This window comes from Helianthus annuus, chromosome 3 (genome assembly GCF_002127325.2).
Source record: "Helianthus annuus cultivar XRQ/B chromosome 3, HanXRQr2.0-SUNRISE, whole genome shotgun sequence".
Classification (NCBI taxonomy): Eukaryota; Viridiplantae; Streptophyta; class Magnoliopsida; order Asterales; family Asteraceae; genus Helianthus; species Helianthus annuus.
In genome coordinates, this window is record NC_035435.2 from 161,769,176 (window position 1) to 161,788,654 (window position 19,479).

The 19,479-nt window shown below is 37.7% G+C and overlaps 2 protein-coding genes across 5 annotated transcripts; one reads left to right on the forward strand and one right to left on the reverse strand.

Moving 5' to 3' along the window:
* The first annotated feature begins 651 nt into the window (after positions 1 to 651).
* LOC110928189 (ADP,ATP carrier protein 2, mitochondrial) lies at positions 652 to 1,463 on the forward strand. Its single transcript, XM_022171342.1, has 2 exons — positions 652 to 990; positions 1,071 to 1,463. The coding sequence occupies exons 1-2, from the start codon at positions 715 to 717 to the stop codon at positions 1,311 to 1,313; spliced, it is 519 nt and encodes a 172-aa protein (XP_022027034.1). The 5' UTR covers positions 652 to 714; the 3' UTR covers positions 1,314 to 1,463.
* Positions 1,464 to 16,820: 15,357 nt separating this feature from the next.
* LOC110930360 (putative glucose-6-phosphate 1-epimerase) lies at positions 16,821 to 19,412 on the reverse strand. 4 transcript variants are annotated; one of them, XM_035987668.1, is made up of 7 exons: positions 18,575 to 19,412; positions 18,358 to 18,427; positions 18,180 to 18,236; positions 17,824 to 17,903; positions 17,496 to 17,733; positions 17,269 to 17,368; positions 16,821 to 17,201 (listed from the first exon to the last, which is right to left on the reverse strand). In XM_035987668.1, exons 1-7 carry the CDS (start codon positions 18,622 to 18,624, stop codon positions 17,041 to 17,043), a joined length of 756 nt encoding a protein of 251 aa, XP_035843561.1. In that variant the 5' UTR covers positions 18,625 to 19,412; the 3' UTR covers positions 16,821 to 17,040. The 4 variants fall into 4 exon arrangements, with proteins under 4 accessions (XP_035843561.1, XP_022029351.1, XP_022029352.1 ...); XM_022173659.2 differs by having other exon boundaries at positions 17,824 to 17,987; XM_022173660.2 differs by having other exon boundaries at positions 18,358 to 18,432.
* Between the last annotated feature and the right edge of the window lie 67 nt (positions 19,413 to 19,479).

Below are 19,479 nucleotides of genomic sequence, written 5' to 3' on the forward strand. Positions count from 1 at the left end.
GTTAAGGTAATTTATGTTATTATTTATTGTATATTTTTTAAAGATGTGTATTTATATTTATTGTTAACTAATTGTTTGGCTTTTGTCAGATACAACTTCTAGCAACTGTTGATACCTTAAATCCTGTATCTGCTTTATAATTTTTTGTTAATTATTTAGGATAAACGCCTGTCGGATGGTGTTTTCTTCCTTGAGCTTCTTTGCGCGGTGAAAAAGAGGGTTGTCAACTGGGGTCTTGTGACCAAAGACGAGAGTGGTAATATTCGAATTTGTATCATTTTAAGTTGTTAAGCATTCGAGTTTAAGAAAGTAATGTTTTTTTTCTTTTTTGTCGAAATTGCAAAGGAGGATAAGAAGTTAAATGCAACATATATAATTAGTGTTGCAAGAAAGCTTGGATGCTCAATCTTTTTATTGCCCGGGGACATTCTTGAGGTACTCTTATTGAAAAAATGAACTAACTTTTTTGAAAACGGTTATAAAATGAATTTTAATTTGCTGACAGGTTAACCCGAAGATGATTCTGATCCTAACAGCAAGCATATCATGTACTGGAGCTTGTTACAGAAGTCTAAAGGTGATGAAGAAGATGGGAACATGCCTAAACAAGAGGGCAACGCGCCAGAACAAGATGGGAACGGGTCTGAAGAAGAAGGCAGTGCAGCTGAAGAAGAAGGCAGCGTAGCCATCGATGAAGGAGACATTCTTAGCGAGATGCAAGAAAAGACCACTAAAAGTGAAAACACTAATGAAGGGTGGCGAGATTATGCTAGAACTCGTTTAGCCAATGACGCTAAGGCAGCGAAGAAGGGTGGCGAGAGGCAGTTCAATGTTTTAATCGACGTTTACAAGAAGACATACGCATCAGACGACATTGCTGGGTTATACTGTGGGTTCCCTCTTTCAGCTGCCGGTATTTTTGTTTATCGTGGTCTGTATTTCGGAATGTATGACTCTCTCAAACCAATTCTCCTCACCGGATCATTGCAGGTTAGTTTTGTTATATATATGTGTGTGTGAATACATACATAAGCTGATTTGGGAGCGGTTTGTTGTCAATTTTACTGCAGGATAATTTCTTTGCTAGCTTTGCGCTTGGTTGGTTGATCACAAACGGAGCTGGTCTAGCCTCATACCCGATTGACAAAGTGCGAAGAAGAATGATGATGACATCTGGGGAAGCCGTCAAGTACAAGAACACATTTGACGCGTTCAACCAAATCGTGAAAAAGGAGGGTGTCAACTCATTGTTCAAGGGTGGAGGTGCTAACATCCTCCGAGCTGTGGCTGGTGCAGGTGTGCTTGCTGGTTGACAATGGTCAAGATCCAACTCTTGATTCTCTTGTTAAGTTGACAAACCTTTTGATTATTTATGATTTTACTGCCTTGTAGTTTACATTTGTTTCATGTATTAATCAAATTGGCACTTTGTTTCATGTATTAATCAATGGTGACGTTTGTGATATTATGTATGATTTTACTGCCTTTTAGTTTACATTTGTTTCAACACATTATTAAGATCAATACCAACACATCTTCAACATTTACCTACACATAAAATTACTTTTGCCTACATATAAGATTACTTTTACCTACACATATATTCATGCCATGTCATCCGCCACGTCGGATGTCATGTCATCTGCCACGTCAGATACCACATCACCTGCCATGTCAGATGCCACGTCACCTGCCACGTCAAATGCCTTCTAAACAAATTGTTGTACTTTTAACCACACATATAAATGCCTTTTAGCCACACATATATGTGTAGGTATAGCTTGCTATATACCTACACATAACTTATGTGTGGGTAATGGCCTATATCCATAATCACGAGTCTACACATCATTACACTTAATTTATGTGTAGGTAAAGACAACTACCAACACACTATATGCTTTTTCCCACACATACTTTGTGTTGGTAAAGCACCAAATTTCTTGTAGTGCGAACAAACCTACTTCATAACGTACAACCTGTTTGACTTCATTGCAATTCAACTTGGAACTTGACTACTGATGCAACATCTAAATTTGGGGTGGGCTTTGTTTAGCAAGTTGAGTATTGATGTTGGAAAAATAGGTGAAAATATCATTTTTCACAAATATAGGAAAATGATTTTTTCCTATTTTGGACTAGAAATAAATATAACAAAATGAGCGGGTTTTATATATTTATTTGTGGGTTTGTGTTCTATGTTGCAAGAGCTTCGCAACGAACTAAACCACGTCCAAAACGGAGCTAAGATGAATGAGATATCGATGCTCAAAGTTGAGTGTTTGAAACATTGAATGCTGAAACAAAACGGAAAGTAGCACCTTGTCCCATATCGTAGGAGAGATGGAACTTAAATGGGTATTTAAGGTGGAACTCTCCATCCTTATTGTTTCATGGAAGCACAGACTAGTGTCCTCGCGAAGGGTGCGGAGCACCCTAACTCGCATTCGCTCGCGCGTGGCGGGGGCGATGAGGCGCAATGTGGCGCTTTGATGGCGCACTTCGAACGCTCGCATCGCCGCGAGCCGCTTGAGAGCCGCCTTTGTATTTTTGACCACGTGCGCGTGGTGGATCACAGAGGCTGCAAGGACCAAGTGGTGAAATGGCGTGCGGGTTCGAAGCGCGTGACGTGGCAGTCCGCGCGCGAGTACACGTGGCATGGAGGCACGCGGTTGCGCGCATGGTGCATGGGTCCTGATGTGTCGTGCGCGGCGCACCAGAGTGAGCCGATACGGCGCGACTGTGTGACGTGCTCGTATAGGCTCACAGGTGACGTGGCGCACGCGCGCATGGACCTGGGCCAGTGTGGCACACGCGCGCATGGCAGTGAGCCAAGAGGACGCACCGCGCATGGTCCTAAGTCAGTGTAGCGCCCGCGCATGGCAGTGAGCCAAGAGGACGCACCGCGCATGAGCGTGCAGACCTGCGCGCGCACACCAGTGTGTCTTGCGCGCGCGCAGAAGCTTCCAGCATTGAATGACAGTGCAGTTACAGTTCAGCTTTGAAATTGACGAGTTAATGGTCTTTGACTGAGAATTAAATGACGTATTAAATTGCATTGAAGACGTTTAATGCAATTTAAACCTCTCTTTAATTCTCTTTTTGACTGTTTCGATTTAGGAGTTGTATAAATACAGCTCCATACCCAGCTGCTAGAGATACCACGAAAACCCAGCAACACAACAGCTTATACAAACTACTCTCTCTCTACTACTGATCTTCATCCTGCTCTCTTCAAGGTAACCTTCGGGTTGTAGGCGAACTCCGGCAGTACCACTGCTTCGGCTGTTGTACCCTGGGAAACAAAACGAGTACTCTTGGGAGACTTGGAATTTGTTTTAAGGGAAGCGTGTTGAACACGTGCCTCAGTCACTCTGCTTCTACTCCATTCTTGTATTTGTCTTTATTTCAGTTGTAATCGTATTGTAATTTTGCTTTCTTAATTTTTGTATTGTAATCAGTAAATAAATTTGTTTATTTTATTTAAATTACGCGAACGGTTCCTACACTTGAGTCATGCCTATCGTTGCTGAGCTTAGATATGAGTCATGCCTATCGTTGCGAACGGTTCCTACACTTGAGTCATGCCTACCTGACCACCATGAACCTTGCGAGGTTCTTAACTGAATCCGCTCCCCAACCTGCGGAAGGGGAGACCAACGCTCAGGCTCTGAGCGCGGTAGAGGCTTGGAAGCACTCGGATTTCATTTGTCGAGGCTATGTGTTAAACGGGCTTTCGGATGCATTGTATAACGTGTACTACAATGTCAAGACTTCCAAAGATCTTTGGGATGCCTTGGACAAGAAGTACAAAACGGAGGATGCTGGCACAAAGAAATTTGTGGTAGCCCGTTTCTTGGATTTCAAAATGGTTGATTCTAAAACAGTTATGAATCAAGTCCAAGAATTCCAAATTATACTTCATGACATCTTTGCGGAAGGCATGACACTTAGCGAGACATTCCAAGTGGCAGCGATGATTGAAAAGTTACCTCCTAGTTGGGTTGATTTTAAGAATTATCTTAAACACAAACGAAAGGAGATGACTATAGAGGACCTTATTGTTCGTCTTTGGATTGAAGAGGACAATAGAATTGCCCAAAAAGGAAGCCTTGCGCAGACTAGTGCTCGCGCAAATTTGGTTGAGCATGGGCAATCCTCTAGGGGCGCGAAGGGCAAAGGGAAAAAGGACAAAGGGAAAGCAAAGGCTAGCAAACTTGGACCGAAGAAAGGGGTTGTGAAAAAGAAACCTCAGACGTTCCAAGGGACTTGTTACAACTTTGACGAGCCGGGGCATCGGGCTAACCAATGCAAGAAACCAAAGCGTGAGCGTGCGCACATGGTGGATGAAGACGGAATGCCTTTGGTGGCAATGATTTCCGACAAAACCGCAATGTTGGATGAGGTCAATGTTGTGACCAACACTCCAAAAGGATGGTGGGTTGATACGGGAGCGACCCGTCATGTGTGCCCAGACAGGAGCCTCTTTACCACCTTCAAGGATCTTGCGGGAGATGAGAAGCTGTACATGGGAAATGCAGCCACCGCGGACCTCAAGGGTGAAGGAACGATGATTTTGAAGTGGACTTCAGGGAAGGAGCTCACTTTAAGCAACGTGTTATATGTCACAGACTTGCGCAAGAGCCTAGTCTCGGGATGGTTGCTTAATAAGTTTGGATTTCGTTTAGTTTTTGAGAGCGATCAATTTGTATTAACTAAACGAGGAATGTATGTAGGCAAGGTCTATGCCCAAAACGGCATGTTCAAATTAAATGTAATGGCTGTCAAGAACATGAATAAAATTGCTACTACTTCTACTTATACGCTTGAGTTTTCTGATTCGAATAAATGGCATGGTAGATTAGGTCACGTTAATTTTAATTCAATACGCCGTTTAATCAATTTAAATTGTATACCAACATTCCATATTGATTCACACTATAAATGTGAAACATGCGTTGAATCCAAACTTACAAGATCATCATCAAAATCGGTTGAACGAATAACCGAACCCCTTGATTTAATTCACACCGATATTTGTGATTTAAAGGCGGTACCCACAAGAGGTGGAAATAAGTACTTCATCACGTTTATTGATGATAGTACTAAATATTGCTATGTATATTTACTAAAAAGTAAAGATGAAGCAATAAGTAAATTTATCTTGTATAAAAATGAAGTTGAGAATCAACTTCAAAAGAAGATAAAAGCTTTGCGAAGCGATCGAGGAGGTGAATATGTTGCACCTTTTGCCGATATATGTGCAAAAAGTGGCATTGTACATGAGTGTACACCTCCTTATTCTCCACAATCAAATGACGTGGCGGAACGAAAGAACCGTACATTGAAAGAAATGATGAACACCATGTTGATAAGTTCTGGGGTGAGCCAGGAAATGTGGGGGAAGCCATTCTCTCGGCTAATTATCTTTTGAACAAGATACCACTCAAAAAGAGAGACGAAACTCCATATGAGTTATGGAAAAGGAAGAAACCTTCATACAAATACTTGAAAGTATGGGGGTGCCTAGCAAAGGTGATTGTACCACCTCCTAAGGCTCTTAGGATAGGACCCAAAACTGTTGATTGCATATTTATTGGGTATGCGCATCAAAGTAGTGCACATCGCTTTCTTGTACATGAGTCCAAGAATCCAGATGTACACGTAAACACTATCATGGAGGTAAATCCTAACGTTGTGTCTTACTTTGAAAATGTGTTTCCTTTGAGAAGACAAACACATGCAACGTCATCAACACCTAATTTTGAAGTAGGTGAAAGCTCATCTACACCAGTTGATGAGGTAGTTCATGATAAGACACATGAACGACCTGAGGTTGAAGAAAGTGATCGTAGGCGAAGTAAAAGGCCAAGGGTTGAAAAATCCTTCAGTCCAGACTTCGTTAGCTATATGGTTGAGGGTGAGCCCAATACATATCGCGAAGCGGTTTCCTATTCAGAAGGACCTAAATGGAAAGAAGCAATAAGGAATGAAATTGATTCTATATTGCAAAATCATACTTGGGAGTTAGTAGATCTTCCACCTGGTTGTAAACCACTTGGATATCGTTGGATATTCAAAAGGAAGATGAAAACTTATGGAAGTATTGATAAGTACAAGGCTAGGTTGGTGATTAAAGGATTTAGACAAAAGGAAGGTCTAGATTACTTTGATACTTACTCGCCTGTGACGCGTATAACATCGATTAGATTGGTTCTTGCTATAGCGGCTTTAAGAAATTTGGAAGTTCACCAATGGACGTTAAAACTGCATTTCTAAATGGCGATTTAGAAGAAGAGATTTACATGGAGCAACCTGAAGGTTTCTCTGCCCCAGGTCAAGAGGGTAAAGTATGTAAACTCGTCAAGTCTTTGTATGGCTTGAAGCAAGCACCAAAAAATGGCACCAAAAGTTTGATCATGTCATGATTGACAATGGTTTCAAAATAAATGAGTGCGACAAATGTGTTTATTTCAAAGACACAAATGAAGGTTATGTGATTTTATGCCTTTATCTAGACGATATGCTTATCATTGGGAGTAATGATAAAAATTATCAAAGCTACTAAAAGCATGTTGAAAGCAAGATTTGACATGAAAGACATGGGTTTAGCGGATGTGATTCTTGGAGGAAAGATCATAAGAACCCAAGATGGTCTTGTGTTAGGTCAATCTCACTATGTGCATAAAATTCTTGAAAAATTCAACTCGGGAGATACGAGTGTAGCTCGAACTCCAGTTGATACCTCCCAACATCTCAAGAAAAATAAAGGAGATGGAGTTGCTCAGTTAGAGTATTCAAGAATTATTGGCAGTCTAATGTATCTAATGACATGTACTAGACCCGACTTGGCTTACGCGGTGAGTAGGCTAAGTAGATACACCAGCAATCTGTGCGCGGATCATTGGAAAGCTATCACGAGGGTTCTTAGATACATAAGATACACAAGAGATTATGGACTGCATTATACCCGACAACCAGCAGTGATCGAAGGATACACTGATGCAAACTGGATATCAGATAATAAAGATTCCAAATCAACAAGTGGTTACGTGTTTACACTTGGAGGAGCTGCTATTGCTTGGAAGTCTTCTAAGCAAACGGTCATAGCAAGATCCAGAATGGAATCTGAATTTATCGCTTTGGATAAGTCAGGCGAGGAGGTGGAATGGCTACGTCAACTCGTGGAATATATTCCAAGATGGCCAAAGCCTTTGCCAGCCATATGTGTACATTGTGATAGCCAATCAGCGATTGGTAGAGCTCGAAGCTTGATGTACAATGGCAGATCAAGGCATATGTGACGTAGACATAACACGGTACGACAACTACTCTCAACGGGTGTTATCACAATTGATTATGTGAGATCAACGGATAACATTGCGGACCCGTTTACAAAAGGCTTAAGCAGAGAGTTAGTAGAAACGTCGTCAAGAGGAATGGGACTAAAGCTCGTGATAAATGGGAATATGAGGGAAACCTAACTTAGTTGACTGGAGATCCCAAGATCTAAGTTCAATAGGACAACTTAATCATATTACCAAAACGGAGTCACTGTGGGGGAGTACCCCAAACTAAATAAAAGGGAGTTATATATACTTCCTAGTCCATTCCAATCAGTGACATTGAAGTGAGGATAAGCATATTAAGGTTAACGATTTCGGGAAATCAAATAACCATGATACTTTTAATAATTCATGGGAATCACCTATGTTAGAGAGAAGTGGGGTCGCTTCAAATGGATTTGTGGGGTGCGCAAATCCTAGAGCTCTCGCAGAACCAGGCTAGTGTTCCAGGACCATAATAGGACACGACAATGAGGAGTTGGCCAAACCAGGGAAAGTATTGTGTGAAGTGTATTGTCCTTTACACAAATGGGGGTATGTTCAAGGACATCGCGTCTACAAACCGCTAGTAAGCTACTATGCTTCACAAAAGAAGGTTCAAAGGCAACAACCTACCTATCTTGCAATACTCAACTGTCGAAGTTTATCGTTGAAAAGTGTAAGGAAAAGATCCATTTCCATACATGTGGGGGATTGTTGGAAAAATAGGTGAAAATAGCATTTTTCACAAATATAGGAAAATGTTTTTTTTCCTATTTTGGACTAGAAATAAATATAATAAAATGAGCGGGTTTTATATATTTATTTGTGGGTTTGTGTTTTATGTTGCAAGAGCTTCGCAACGAACTAAACCACGTCCAAAACGGAGCTAAGATGAATGAGATATCGATGCTCAAAGTTGGGTGTTTGAAACATTGAATGCTGAAACAAAAGGGAAAGTAGCACCTTGTCCCACATCGGAGGAGAGATGGAACTTAAATGGGTATTTAAGGTGGAACTCTCCATCCTTATTGTTTCATGTAAGCACACACCAGTGTCCTCGTGAAGGGTGCTCCGCACCCTAACTCGCACTCGCACACGCTCGCGCGCGCGTGGCGTGGGCGTTGAGGCGCAATGTGGCGCTTTGATGGCGCACTTTGCACTTTGAGAGCCGCCTTTGTATTTTTGACCACGTGCGCGTGGTGGATCACAGAGGCTGCAAGGACCAAGTGGTGAAATGGCGTGCGGGTTCGAAGCGCGTGACGTGGCAGTCCGCGCGCGAGTACACGTGGCATGGAGGCGCGCGGTTGCGCGCATGGTGCATGGGTCCTGATGTGTCGTGCACGGCGCACCAGAGTGAGCCAATAGGGCGCGAGTGTGTGGCGTGCTCGTATAGGCTCACAGGTGACGTGGCGCACACGCGCATGGACCTGGGCCAGTGTGGCGCACGCTCGCATGGCAGTGAGCCAAGAGGACGCACCGCGCATGAGCGTGCAGACCTGCGCGCGTAAGGACGCGCGCGCACCAGTGTATCTTGCGCGCGCGCAGAAGCTTCCAGCATTGAATGACAGTGCAGTTACAGTTCAGCTTTGAAACTGACGGGTTAATGGTCTTTGACTGAGAATTAAATGACGTATTAAATTGCATTGAAGACGTTTAATGCAATTTAAACCTCTCTTTAATTCTCTTTTTGACTGTTTCGATTTAGGAGCTGTATAAATACAACTCCATACCCAGCTGCTAGAGATACCACGAAAACCCAGCAACACAACAGCTTATGCAAACTACTCTCTCCCTACTACTGATCTTCATCCTGCTCTCTTCAAGGTAACCTTCGGGTTGTAGGCGAACTCCAGCAGTACCACTGCTTCGGCTGTTGTACCCTGGGAAACAAAACGAGTACTCTTGGGAGACTCGGAATTTGTTTTAAGGGAGGCGTGTTGAACACGTGTCTCAGTCACTCTGCTTCTACTCCATTCTTGTATTTATCTTTATTTCAGTTGTAATCGTATTGTAATTTTGCTTTCTTAATTTTTGTATTGTAATCAGTAAATAAATTTGTTTATTTTATTTAAATTACGCGAACGGTTCCTACACTTGAGTCATGCCTATCGTTGCTGAGCATAGATATGAGTTGTAATAAAACACAAATAAACCCGTTAGAAGGTGACTTGAGGCCGGAGCCTTAGGAACACCTTCTGACTCTTTTAAGTTAATGAAAGGAGTTATAAATAGAGAAAGAGAGAATTGAGTTGGGAGAAGCTACTGAAAAAGTTGATCTTGTATTATATTAGAGGGAAGAAGCCGCTTGTCACATGAAAAATCGAAAATTATAAAAAGTAAACATTAAAGGAGAACACAATAATTAGTTTTTGGACATGACACCCACATAGTTGACATAAGTGTTGTAAATGATAATCAGAGACAAAAGATAATCGAAAGGAACTGAACTTTATTGATTTTATTTCTTGCATACAAAACAGGAAAATCGAGCCTTTATTTATAGGCTTTACAAGAACTTATAAAAAGGAAAGACTTAAATAAATATGGAGATGATCTTAAGGAATCCATAATTTTCTCTAAATTATTTTTTCCTTTTCTAACACTCCCCCTCAAGTTGAATTGTGGGATTGCCACGATTCAACTTGGGTTGATTTTGATTTTGGGTTTTGATTATGTTTGGCTTTTGGTTTGGCTACCGTCTCCTTACATGGTAGTTTGAGCTATTGAGTTACCGCCTTTAGACATGGTAACTTTTGGTTTGATTTGAGCTACCGCCTTTCGACATGGTAACTTTTGGTTTGATTTGAGGCTACCGCCTTTCGACATGGCAGCCTATTTTGGGTTTTGGTTTCCCCTCAAGTTGAACAAATTCAACTTGGCCATTTTGGGTCTTGGCATTGGTTTTGATTTGGGTTTGGTTTTTTTTTTTTTTTTTTTTTGATTTTTGGGTTTGAGAGCTTTGATTTTTTTGAGCTATCATTTTTGAGATTTAATTTTTTTGAGCTTTAATTTTTTTTTGAGATTTGTTTTTTCTTTTGTTGAGCTTTGATTTTTTGAGCGGAAACGTTGGTACCTTTTTTTTTGTTTTTTTAATATTTTCTTTTATTTAAAAAAGGAACCCTTCGCCTTTTTGACTTCATACGGATTATATAATTCTTTATTGTCTTCACTCCAACTTTTGCTTTATCAGGGAAGAAGACATGGATCTGTTCAGAGCTATCATTCTTCATAGATTTACTAATGACCAGATCCTCTCGGTTCATATGCTCCCTATACTTGGAAACAAACTGCCTTCTATCCATCTCGAGCTCGAAATCTCCAACCAAATAATTCCTGTCCTTCAACATCTCCATAACCGTTTTGCGTATTCTGAACAGCCTCTTGATTTCTTCTTCCGACAACGAAGTCGACATCGTTCGTTTCTTCTCTGGAAGTGAATTATGGTTTATTAGCGGCGGAGAGAGAAATCGGCGACAGGGGGAAGATGGTTGTGTGATTGCTGAGAAAAATAGAGAACCTTTATTGTTCTTCGTGGGTTGAAAGGTTCGTTGGGAGCAAGGAAGACTGAAGGACGAAGACTGTTAGGAACGGATCTCTGACCCCTTTTTTCCGAAACTTGATTTTGATTTTGGATCTGGACGATCTGGGCCGATGTGAAACTATGAAGAAGGGGCAACGAAGAAACAGAGAAATCACAGATTTGAAAGGTTTGGTCGAACGATTTGTTGAACGATTGATTTGGTCGAACAATTTTGGGGTTTTGGTTTTTGGTTGGAGATTTGATATTCCAATGTTTTTTTTTTTTTTGGTCTTGCTAGTTTGAGATTGATGAACAGAGTATCCACGGATCAGAAACTCTGCTCTGATACCATGTTGTAAATGATAATCAGAGACAAAAGATAATCGAAAGGAACTGAACTTTATTGATTTTATTTCTTGCATACAAAACAGGAAAATCGAGCCTTTATTTATAGGCTTTACAAGAACTTATAAAAAGGAAAGACTTAAATAAATATGGAGATGTTCTTAAGGAATCCATAATTTTCTCTAAATTATTTTTTCCTTTTCTAACAATAAGACTACCCGGTATGGTTTGGTTAGTCTCTAAAGAGACTATCCGTCATGTAGGCGTCACCTCACCAAAGGTGGAGGATCATCGTCTTGGTGACTACCCAAGGGTGTGGAAGATTACCCAACATAATATAATATATAATAAAGAGGAGAGAGAGAGAGAAGTCAGAGGGGGGAGAGAGAAGTCAGAGGGGGGCCCACCAATCCACCTCGTCGCCTCCGTCTTGCAGATGACGCCTGCGACGCGACGACCCCGGAGGGGGCGGTGTGGGACGAGCCAGACGACCCTGGACGGGGGGAGCCGACCCCCATACCGCATGGTCTAACAATGTTATACACACGCTCGAACTTTTTTATAACACCAATATAATCAAAAATGTGTATTTTACTCTATGGTATGAACCAAACAAAGCTCCATATGCTCAAATTAAGCTTGTAAGAAGAGAATGTACAAGTCAACGTGTTCTCAAACAACCTAAGCTTCTGATGCATACAAAAAGATGAATCATAAGTCTAGTCACACAACATAAAACACCCCGCTTAATAATTCAAATGAAATATTAATAGATGTAAAAAAATCTATATAATTGTTAGGGCATAGGTTTTTATAATTATGGATCATACATCCTGAGGTGTTGTTGCCTGGATCAGTTATCCCTTATCGGATAATGCAGGGACTTAGAGGACCAATGATCCTTATTATTACTTGTGAGTTCTAACAATTGTTCTCGATGTTTTCTAATATTCATGTGCAAGTTATTGACGAAGTGGACTGAGTCTTAGCTGGAATCTCGGGAATAATTCGTTCAAAATCATGCATGTGCTAATTCCAAAAAACGGTCATGGGGCTTGAACGTGGTCTTCCAAGATTTTCGGACTTAGTTGTTAGGCTTATTCAAAATGGGTTGATCAAGTGTTAGGTTACACAATTACACACACGATCTCACATACACTACGAAGCAGAACTCTCACAACACTCATAGCTTTCAGTTGTAAAACACTTGATCAATATCCGAAGTTGTAATCTCTTTTCAATTGTGCAATATAGTTGATAGTGATAGTTTTCACTATCCGAGATTTTTATGTCGGCGATCTACTAGTGGTCAATGGCTTATCCTCATACAAATCTCTGTGTTTGATTACCTTATTCGTTTAATACTCATTTTATCATTGTGCATCACTTAAGCACTCTACCTCACTTTACAGATTTGATTACATTATCTTTGATCAGATTTTTGACCAAAACAATAATAATCGGAGCACATTTAATACAAATCCAATTTAAAGTAGAGAGTTGTAAGAACCGCATAATACATTTGTACGTAATGCTTTGTTGATACAAATATACGACTAAAAAAAGAGAGTGACTGAGATAAACGGTTACATAATCATCCTATTTATTATACTTTAAGTAAAAAACAAATATAATATACGATTTTCACACTTCTTTAGTCATAAAGTATCGATACTAAGAAACGGTGTTCAAATAAGATTTTAGGTGTATTAAGATGATGCTATTAAAATTGTCAATCTCTATTTCACATGAGTGGTTAGCATTTGAGAGCATGGCCCTAGTAGGAGGACAACACAAGCCTCAAACCACCCAATTTGGTTCTCAACCACTCTTCTTTTAGTAATGGAATTCTATCTTTTCAATAATTAAGGTGCACATGTTTGTAATAATGTGAAAATATAAATTACAGATCCTATTGTGGATGTACTTATCATGAGTCATATAAAAGTCAAAATCAAATTATTAGCCATAAAAGAATAATTAATTAAAGTTGTATATTAACCATAAAAGAATAATTAATTAAAGTTGTATATTATCTATACTATATAATAAAAGAAACCATTTGGAGGACACTTGTCATTCTCTCATTTAATTAATTAAAATTATTAATAATACTAATAATAATAATAATAATAATAATAATAACACTTAATCTAATCTAATACAAATTCTTATTCAAAATATAATTAATACTTATCTCTACAAAGTCGTGTGGCCTTCTGTATCAACAACTCTTCCAATTTGGGCTTTGACCCAATAAACTTCTTTTGGGCTTTAACAAGGATTAGCCCATTAGGTTTTACTAACCAAGTTAAATAAAGAAAAATTGATAAAAGATAATAAAGTTTATGTCTGATTGGTTAAAATATGGCTCCACATATCTTCGCCCTTTTCTCACACCCATTACCCGCCTAGCGCTTCCGTCTATAACGCCTTGTTATCTAATCTAATACAAATTCTTACTATTAATAATATTTAATCAAATCTAACAAGAATTCATACGGATTCTAAAGTTGATATTAATTTTCAAATAATTATAAAAGATATCCACCTAACATCACAAATATTTCTGTTAAATTCGATTAATTAATTTGTTCAAAAATCGCTATTATCTTTATCATTCAGTATTTTTCAAAAAATCTCGATGATTACAAAAATTTAAGACATAATATAATTATAAGTATAATATGCACTTTTTAATGAAATAATACCCAACAAAATTACAACTATAAAATCATTGATTACTAACAATAACAAAGTCTTAATTTTTTTTAAATAATTCAAAAAATATATAACTAAAAACATATGACATTATAATACGGTTAACCTCCCACCTATTCAATCATATGATTTTTCAATCTTATATTAACTAAATAAATAAAGATTGATATTCAATCTTATCCTACTTTAAATATAAAAAATCCGTTTGTTTTTTTAAATATATTTTTTTATTATTTGGTATATAAAATCATATTTATTCAACCCATGTAATACATGGGGGTTTTTAATAATATAACTTTTTTATTATTTGGTAAACAATACTATATTTATTCAACCCGTGTAGTACACATGATTTTAAAGATATAATTTTTTATTATTTGGTATATAATATTATATTTATTCAACCCGTACAATACATATGGTTCTTATATATATAACTCTTTTATTATTTAATATATAAAATTACATTCCTTCAACCCGTGAAATAAAGGCAGCTTTTAAAAATATAATGCTTTATTATTTAGTATATAAAATTTATTTATTCAACCCGTGTAATACACGGGGTTATAACCTAGTTAAGCAATATTACACTCATCTAGTCATCTTGAAAGGTCATTGCCAAAAGGTTTTATGTCATTTATATTCTCTTTATTTTAAATTTTTAAGTAGTCAAATAAAATCCATTTTAAATTTTTAAGTAGTCAAATAAAACCGAATTAAAATAATCGAATACTACAAAATTATTCTTGATAAGGATTAAATCAATTGAACATTTTAAATGCAACTTTTGATTTGACAAAAGAGGTTAGACAAGTATGATTCATATATATTCTTCTCTTACATGAATTATACGACTCGTATACAAATATACGAGTCGTGTATTTTTTACATGGACTACCTGATTCGTATAGAAATACACGAGTCGCATATATATACATCTCACCCAACTAGGGCTGGCAATTGGGTACCTGTTAAGACACGATTAGACCTGTTTGACTGAAAAATACACCCTTTGACTTTTTTAATTTTTAAAATAATTAAAATTACAATGTTAGGATCTATCATTTATTCATCTTTGTACATAAAACATAAAACTGTTTTATAAACATGAGGTAGAAAGTAGTTAAACGAGTCGTAATCATGTTTGAAACTTATGTTGTGCGCGCCGTCAGAAACCTGTTAAACCTGTTAAGACACGATTTGCCAGCCTTACACCCAACAAAACATATACGAGTCGTATATGAGTGTCAAAAATCCAATTAGGTGCATGTATACTAGTACCTTTTGAAACTTCATTAATATGAGAATGATTCATGTAATTTGATTGATGTGAATGATTCAGTGAATCCATATATCAGTATTCAGTAACATGTATCATGTAATGATTGATGAATAAAAATTTGGCTAACACATTTTTTTTTCTCTCTTACAAATTGTTAATAAAATTAATTTGAGAAAACAAAATTATGGATTGTTCTATATACTTGGAAAAAGAACCACACTCAAAAAATACCCAATTGCATGTTATGCTTATCATGATGATATGTACTTTACATATAAAAATCATGTCTTTTTTCTTTTACAAAATATATGACGCACCCTTTTTTTATGTTTGATTTTTTTTTAACATAAATGTTATTGATTATGTTCACGCGGGCGAGCCTTAACAATAAACACTTTAATTAGAAGAAAAAAACCCAATAATCATTCAAACAAAAAAAAAATTGTAATCGTAAAGATCATATCAGGTATAACAAAAATGTTGTACGGGTTTTGTGGAATATCACATATTCAGTCATACGTTTTGTATATACCTGTAACAATTTGCAATTATAATCCTTTTATCTTTTCATACCTTTTTTTTTCCTAAAATACCTGCTATTTATATGAAATAAGATAAATGTATGTACTTAAATTATAAAAGAGAAATAATAAACAACAATCAGAGTGGCGCAGCGGAAGCGTGGTGGGCCCATAACCCACAGGTCCCAGGATCGAAACCTGGCTCTGATATAAAAGAGTAGCTTCCGTGTTTTTCTTTTTTTAGTTGTTTAAACTTTAAAAGTTACCTAAATGATCCTTATATAATAGAACAAAGCTGTTTCATTTTCCTTTTCTAAATTGCACAAATGGTCCTCTACAGTCTACACTAGTTTTTTTTACAGTTTATTTCCTTTATCCTATAAATATATAACTTCATAAACGAAAGAGTTTTTAATTTTGAGGTTAGATATATGAAAATGTTTGCAACTAAACATGTTGCAGCAGTAAGTTATCAAGCATCCTTTCAATGTGACAGTTGTATGTGGTGAAATGAAGAAAGATAAAAGATGTGAATTTATCGAGGATAACGTAATTGGAAGTAACCAATTAGGTTTACGACGAAACCTAGAAATCGATCACTGATCCAATTTGAGTACCTCTACAGGATAGACCTCAACAGAAAACTGAAGAGTAACGGCAGCAAGTGATTGAGTTCAGTAGTTCCTCATGTAAAATTATTGACTCTAGAGATTTAGTAATATGGAGAAGACAAAATCGTTTCAAGCACCGACAAAACCGGTAGCTCCCCTTCTTTCAAAGAGAAGAGGACGGATTATTCACATTTCATTTGATGGTCAGAGGCGAATTGAAAGCTAAGCAGTGGTAATTCTAAAGATTCCCGAGGGGGGGGGGATAGAGATGTTAAAATCTATTCATGGGTTTTGTCGATTTCACAGACGCTGATGTGAAGGATAGAGGGAGGAGAGTTGTTGACATGAAACAGAGAGGGAGAGTTGTAGCGGCCCAACAACCCCTCTCGTTATAGATGCTCTAACATTATTTTCTTGCAAATAGAAGAACACATATAATGGTCACGATTCTTAAAAACTCACCCTTAGAGTAGAACAAATAAAAACAAAATAAAAGAAAACACAAATAACAATATTTATATTACTAATCTCACTCATGCATTTCATTACATTCATATCATTTTCAGGTACAATTGTTCATCCTTATTATTATTTGTGCATTTTCTATTTGTATATTAAAGAGTGTTCTTATTCTTATTAGTTATACATTAATCTTCACACTTAAGATTTGTATTCAATGAAAGAAAAAATCTCTAAAAATCCATTAATATTTTCAAAGTGCGGATAGCTCCAATCGACCCGTCCATTCCTCTCCGGGTTTTAAAGTGATGGGCTTCTCAACCGCTGCCCCATCCACACATATTGTTTGTCTATATTCCTCATCACCCATATCAACTATTGCTTTTGCTTTCTTTTCCCATGGGTTCCAAACAACTAAGGAATTTGAAAAAAAAATTGAGTAGTAGTTTTATAAAAAAAAAATTGTGACCCGGTGTTTTACCTGCGTCAGGAAGACCTTCTTTTCGTATGAGGAACGTTCGCTTCTTTTCGTGGTCAAACACCCCAATCATATGAGGCGAACCAATGTAGATGCGGTCCACCTATGTGATAATTGTTGGTTAGACATGTTTGTTTTCGATGTTGTCTACTCGCTCTATTGTTTAATAGTTGTCTACTAGACAAAAATGTATGATTTAAATTACTCGTATAGTAAAAGATTGGTTTAACCTCGTTTTCAAAGGTGAGAGCGTCTCCTTGCTCGGTGAAGCGCTCTTTATGGTGTAAATTGTCGAGATAGTCAAGTGTTTCCAAGCCTTCGACTCTTACTTCACTAATATCAGACACAGAAAAATACGTGTGGTATGCTATTGAGAAACTAAACACCTTACAACCGATGTTTCTAACACGCGATATTAGCTTTAGAGCCCCGTCAGGAGTCAACAGTACTCTCAGTCGAAATTCAAAACTGGTATAAAAAAGTCAAAAAACGTTAGCATATAATCAACACCCATCCTACATCACCAAAACGTTAAAAATAAGAAAACAATATTATCACCTATGAGGCCAAATCTTCATATCTTCTTCAGACGGTTTAAGCAGTAAGTCGATAAACGCTTTCCCATCACAATCCTTGCGCTGAAGAGGAGGAGGGTTGCGGTCAATTTCCCATATCCTATTTCGTGCAAATCCATGTTGCTCTAGAGAACCGCGATTCCCAAACTTTGCACGGTCAACACGTACACTATTAATGTCACTGTTGTGACATAAACAACTAAACAAGCTAATGTGCCATTTTTATTTTTATTTTTGTGACAAGCAATATTATATGGACTCAGAACATTTATCAAAGTGTCACCCTGTTGAAGGTTAATAACCCGAATATTTTCGAGTAAAAAAAGAAACATAATATACCTGTGGAAAGCAAATGGGGATTCCTGCTCTCACTGGTGCAGGTGGTTTGGAGTTTGCCTATGAAACATATGTTTTAACATATTATTGAAATGTCCTTTTATTAAATTTTATAGAATGAGTGATTATGTGGTATTTATTTAACAAAAATTGGGAAAGAAATGGAGAATTAATATGTCACCTTACTACTTTTAAACAGCAGTTCTTCACCACGATCGTTTTTCCAAGAAATAACTTGACCACCATGCAGACTGACCTACGACACAAGACATGTTTCGTTTTGTTTAAGGTTGTTTCATATTTCCTCTTGAATTGGTCCAACGTATGATTGTTTTGTGTGAGAACAGAACAACAAAGTGACAGCACAAGATGAATATAAAATAATGAACAATATTAACCTTTGCCGAAAAACCTCTAGGATTTCGAAGTGTGATAAGATCAACACCATTCTTATCTTTCGTGATTTTAACTGCTCCGGTCTCCTGATCTCCTAACGGAGAACTCATCGCTCTCACACGCACACTCTCTTTCAACAACAAAGGTAATTAAATAGGAAAAAAACATTGGAATGACTAAAGAAGATGGAAATGTGAATATGTGCTTTTGCATTAATGGGTGATATCTTTCTTGTGACTTCAAAGCTCATTTCTTGTGAAATTTTACCAACATTTCAACTACCAGCACTCAGTTTATGGTTTGTAATTCCCTTTTGAAAACGTTATTACGTGAGTGTAAGCATCCAGCGACAAAAAACCAATTAAGTGACGCCTTTTCTTTATTAGCGATAAACTTCTATCCATTTAACTGATTATGAACTGATCCACGTGAAGGCGTTCTACAGTCTTCGATTACAAATAGAACATACTGGTACAAGCTTCATTGTACGTACATGGTTTATCTGCCAAAATTTCTAACTTACATAGAGAGTAATATATGACCGGACACAAATAGTCATCTGAAAATGAGATGATGTGTGTATTTGTAATCGAACCTCTTATACCGATCAATATTGTCTGTTTTGCCCACTAAGACAGTGGCGGATCTAGAAAATCTTCGTATGGGTAACGTTGTATAAAAAGGGGTAACGAAATCGAAAAAACGCCAAATTTTTCCAAAATTTACACTACCGCCGGAGCGCCAAGGGGTAGCGGAGACTACCGCTTCCCCTAAGGTAGGTCCGCCCCTGCACTAAGAGCTCATGGATTTGTTATTTGATTATCCGGGTAGAAATTTTACAAGTCACCCATACTAAATTGCTCTTACCAAAACACACTTTAGTTTTAGAGTTCTCATCTCATCCACA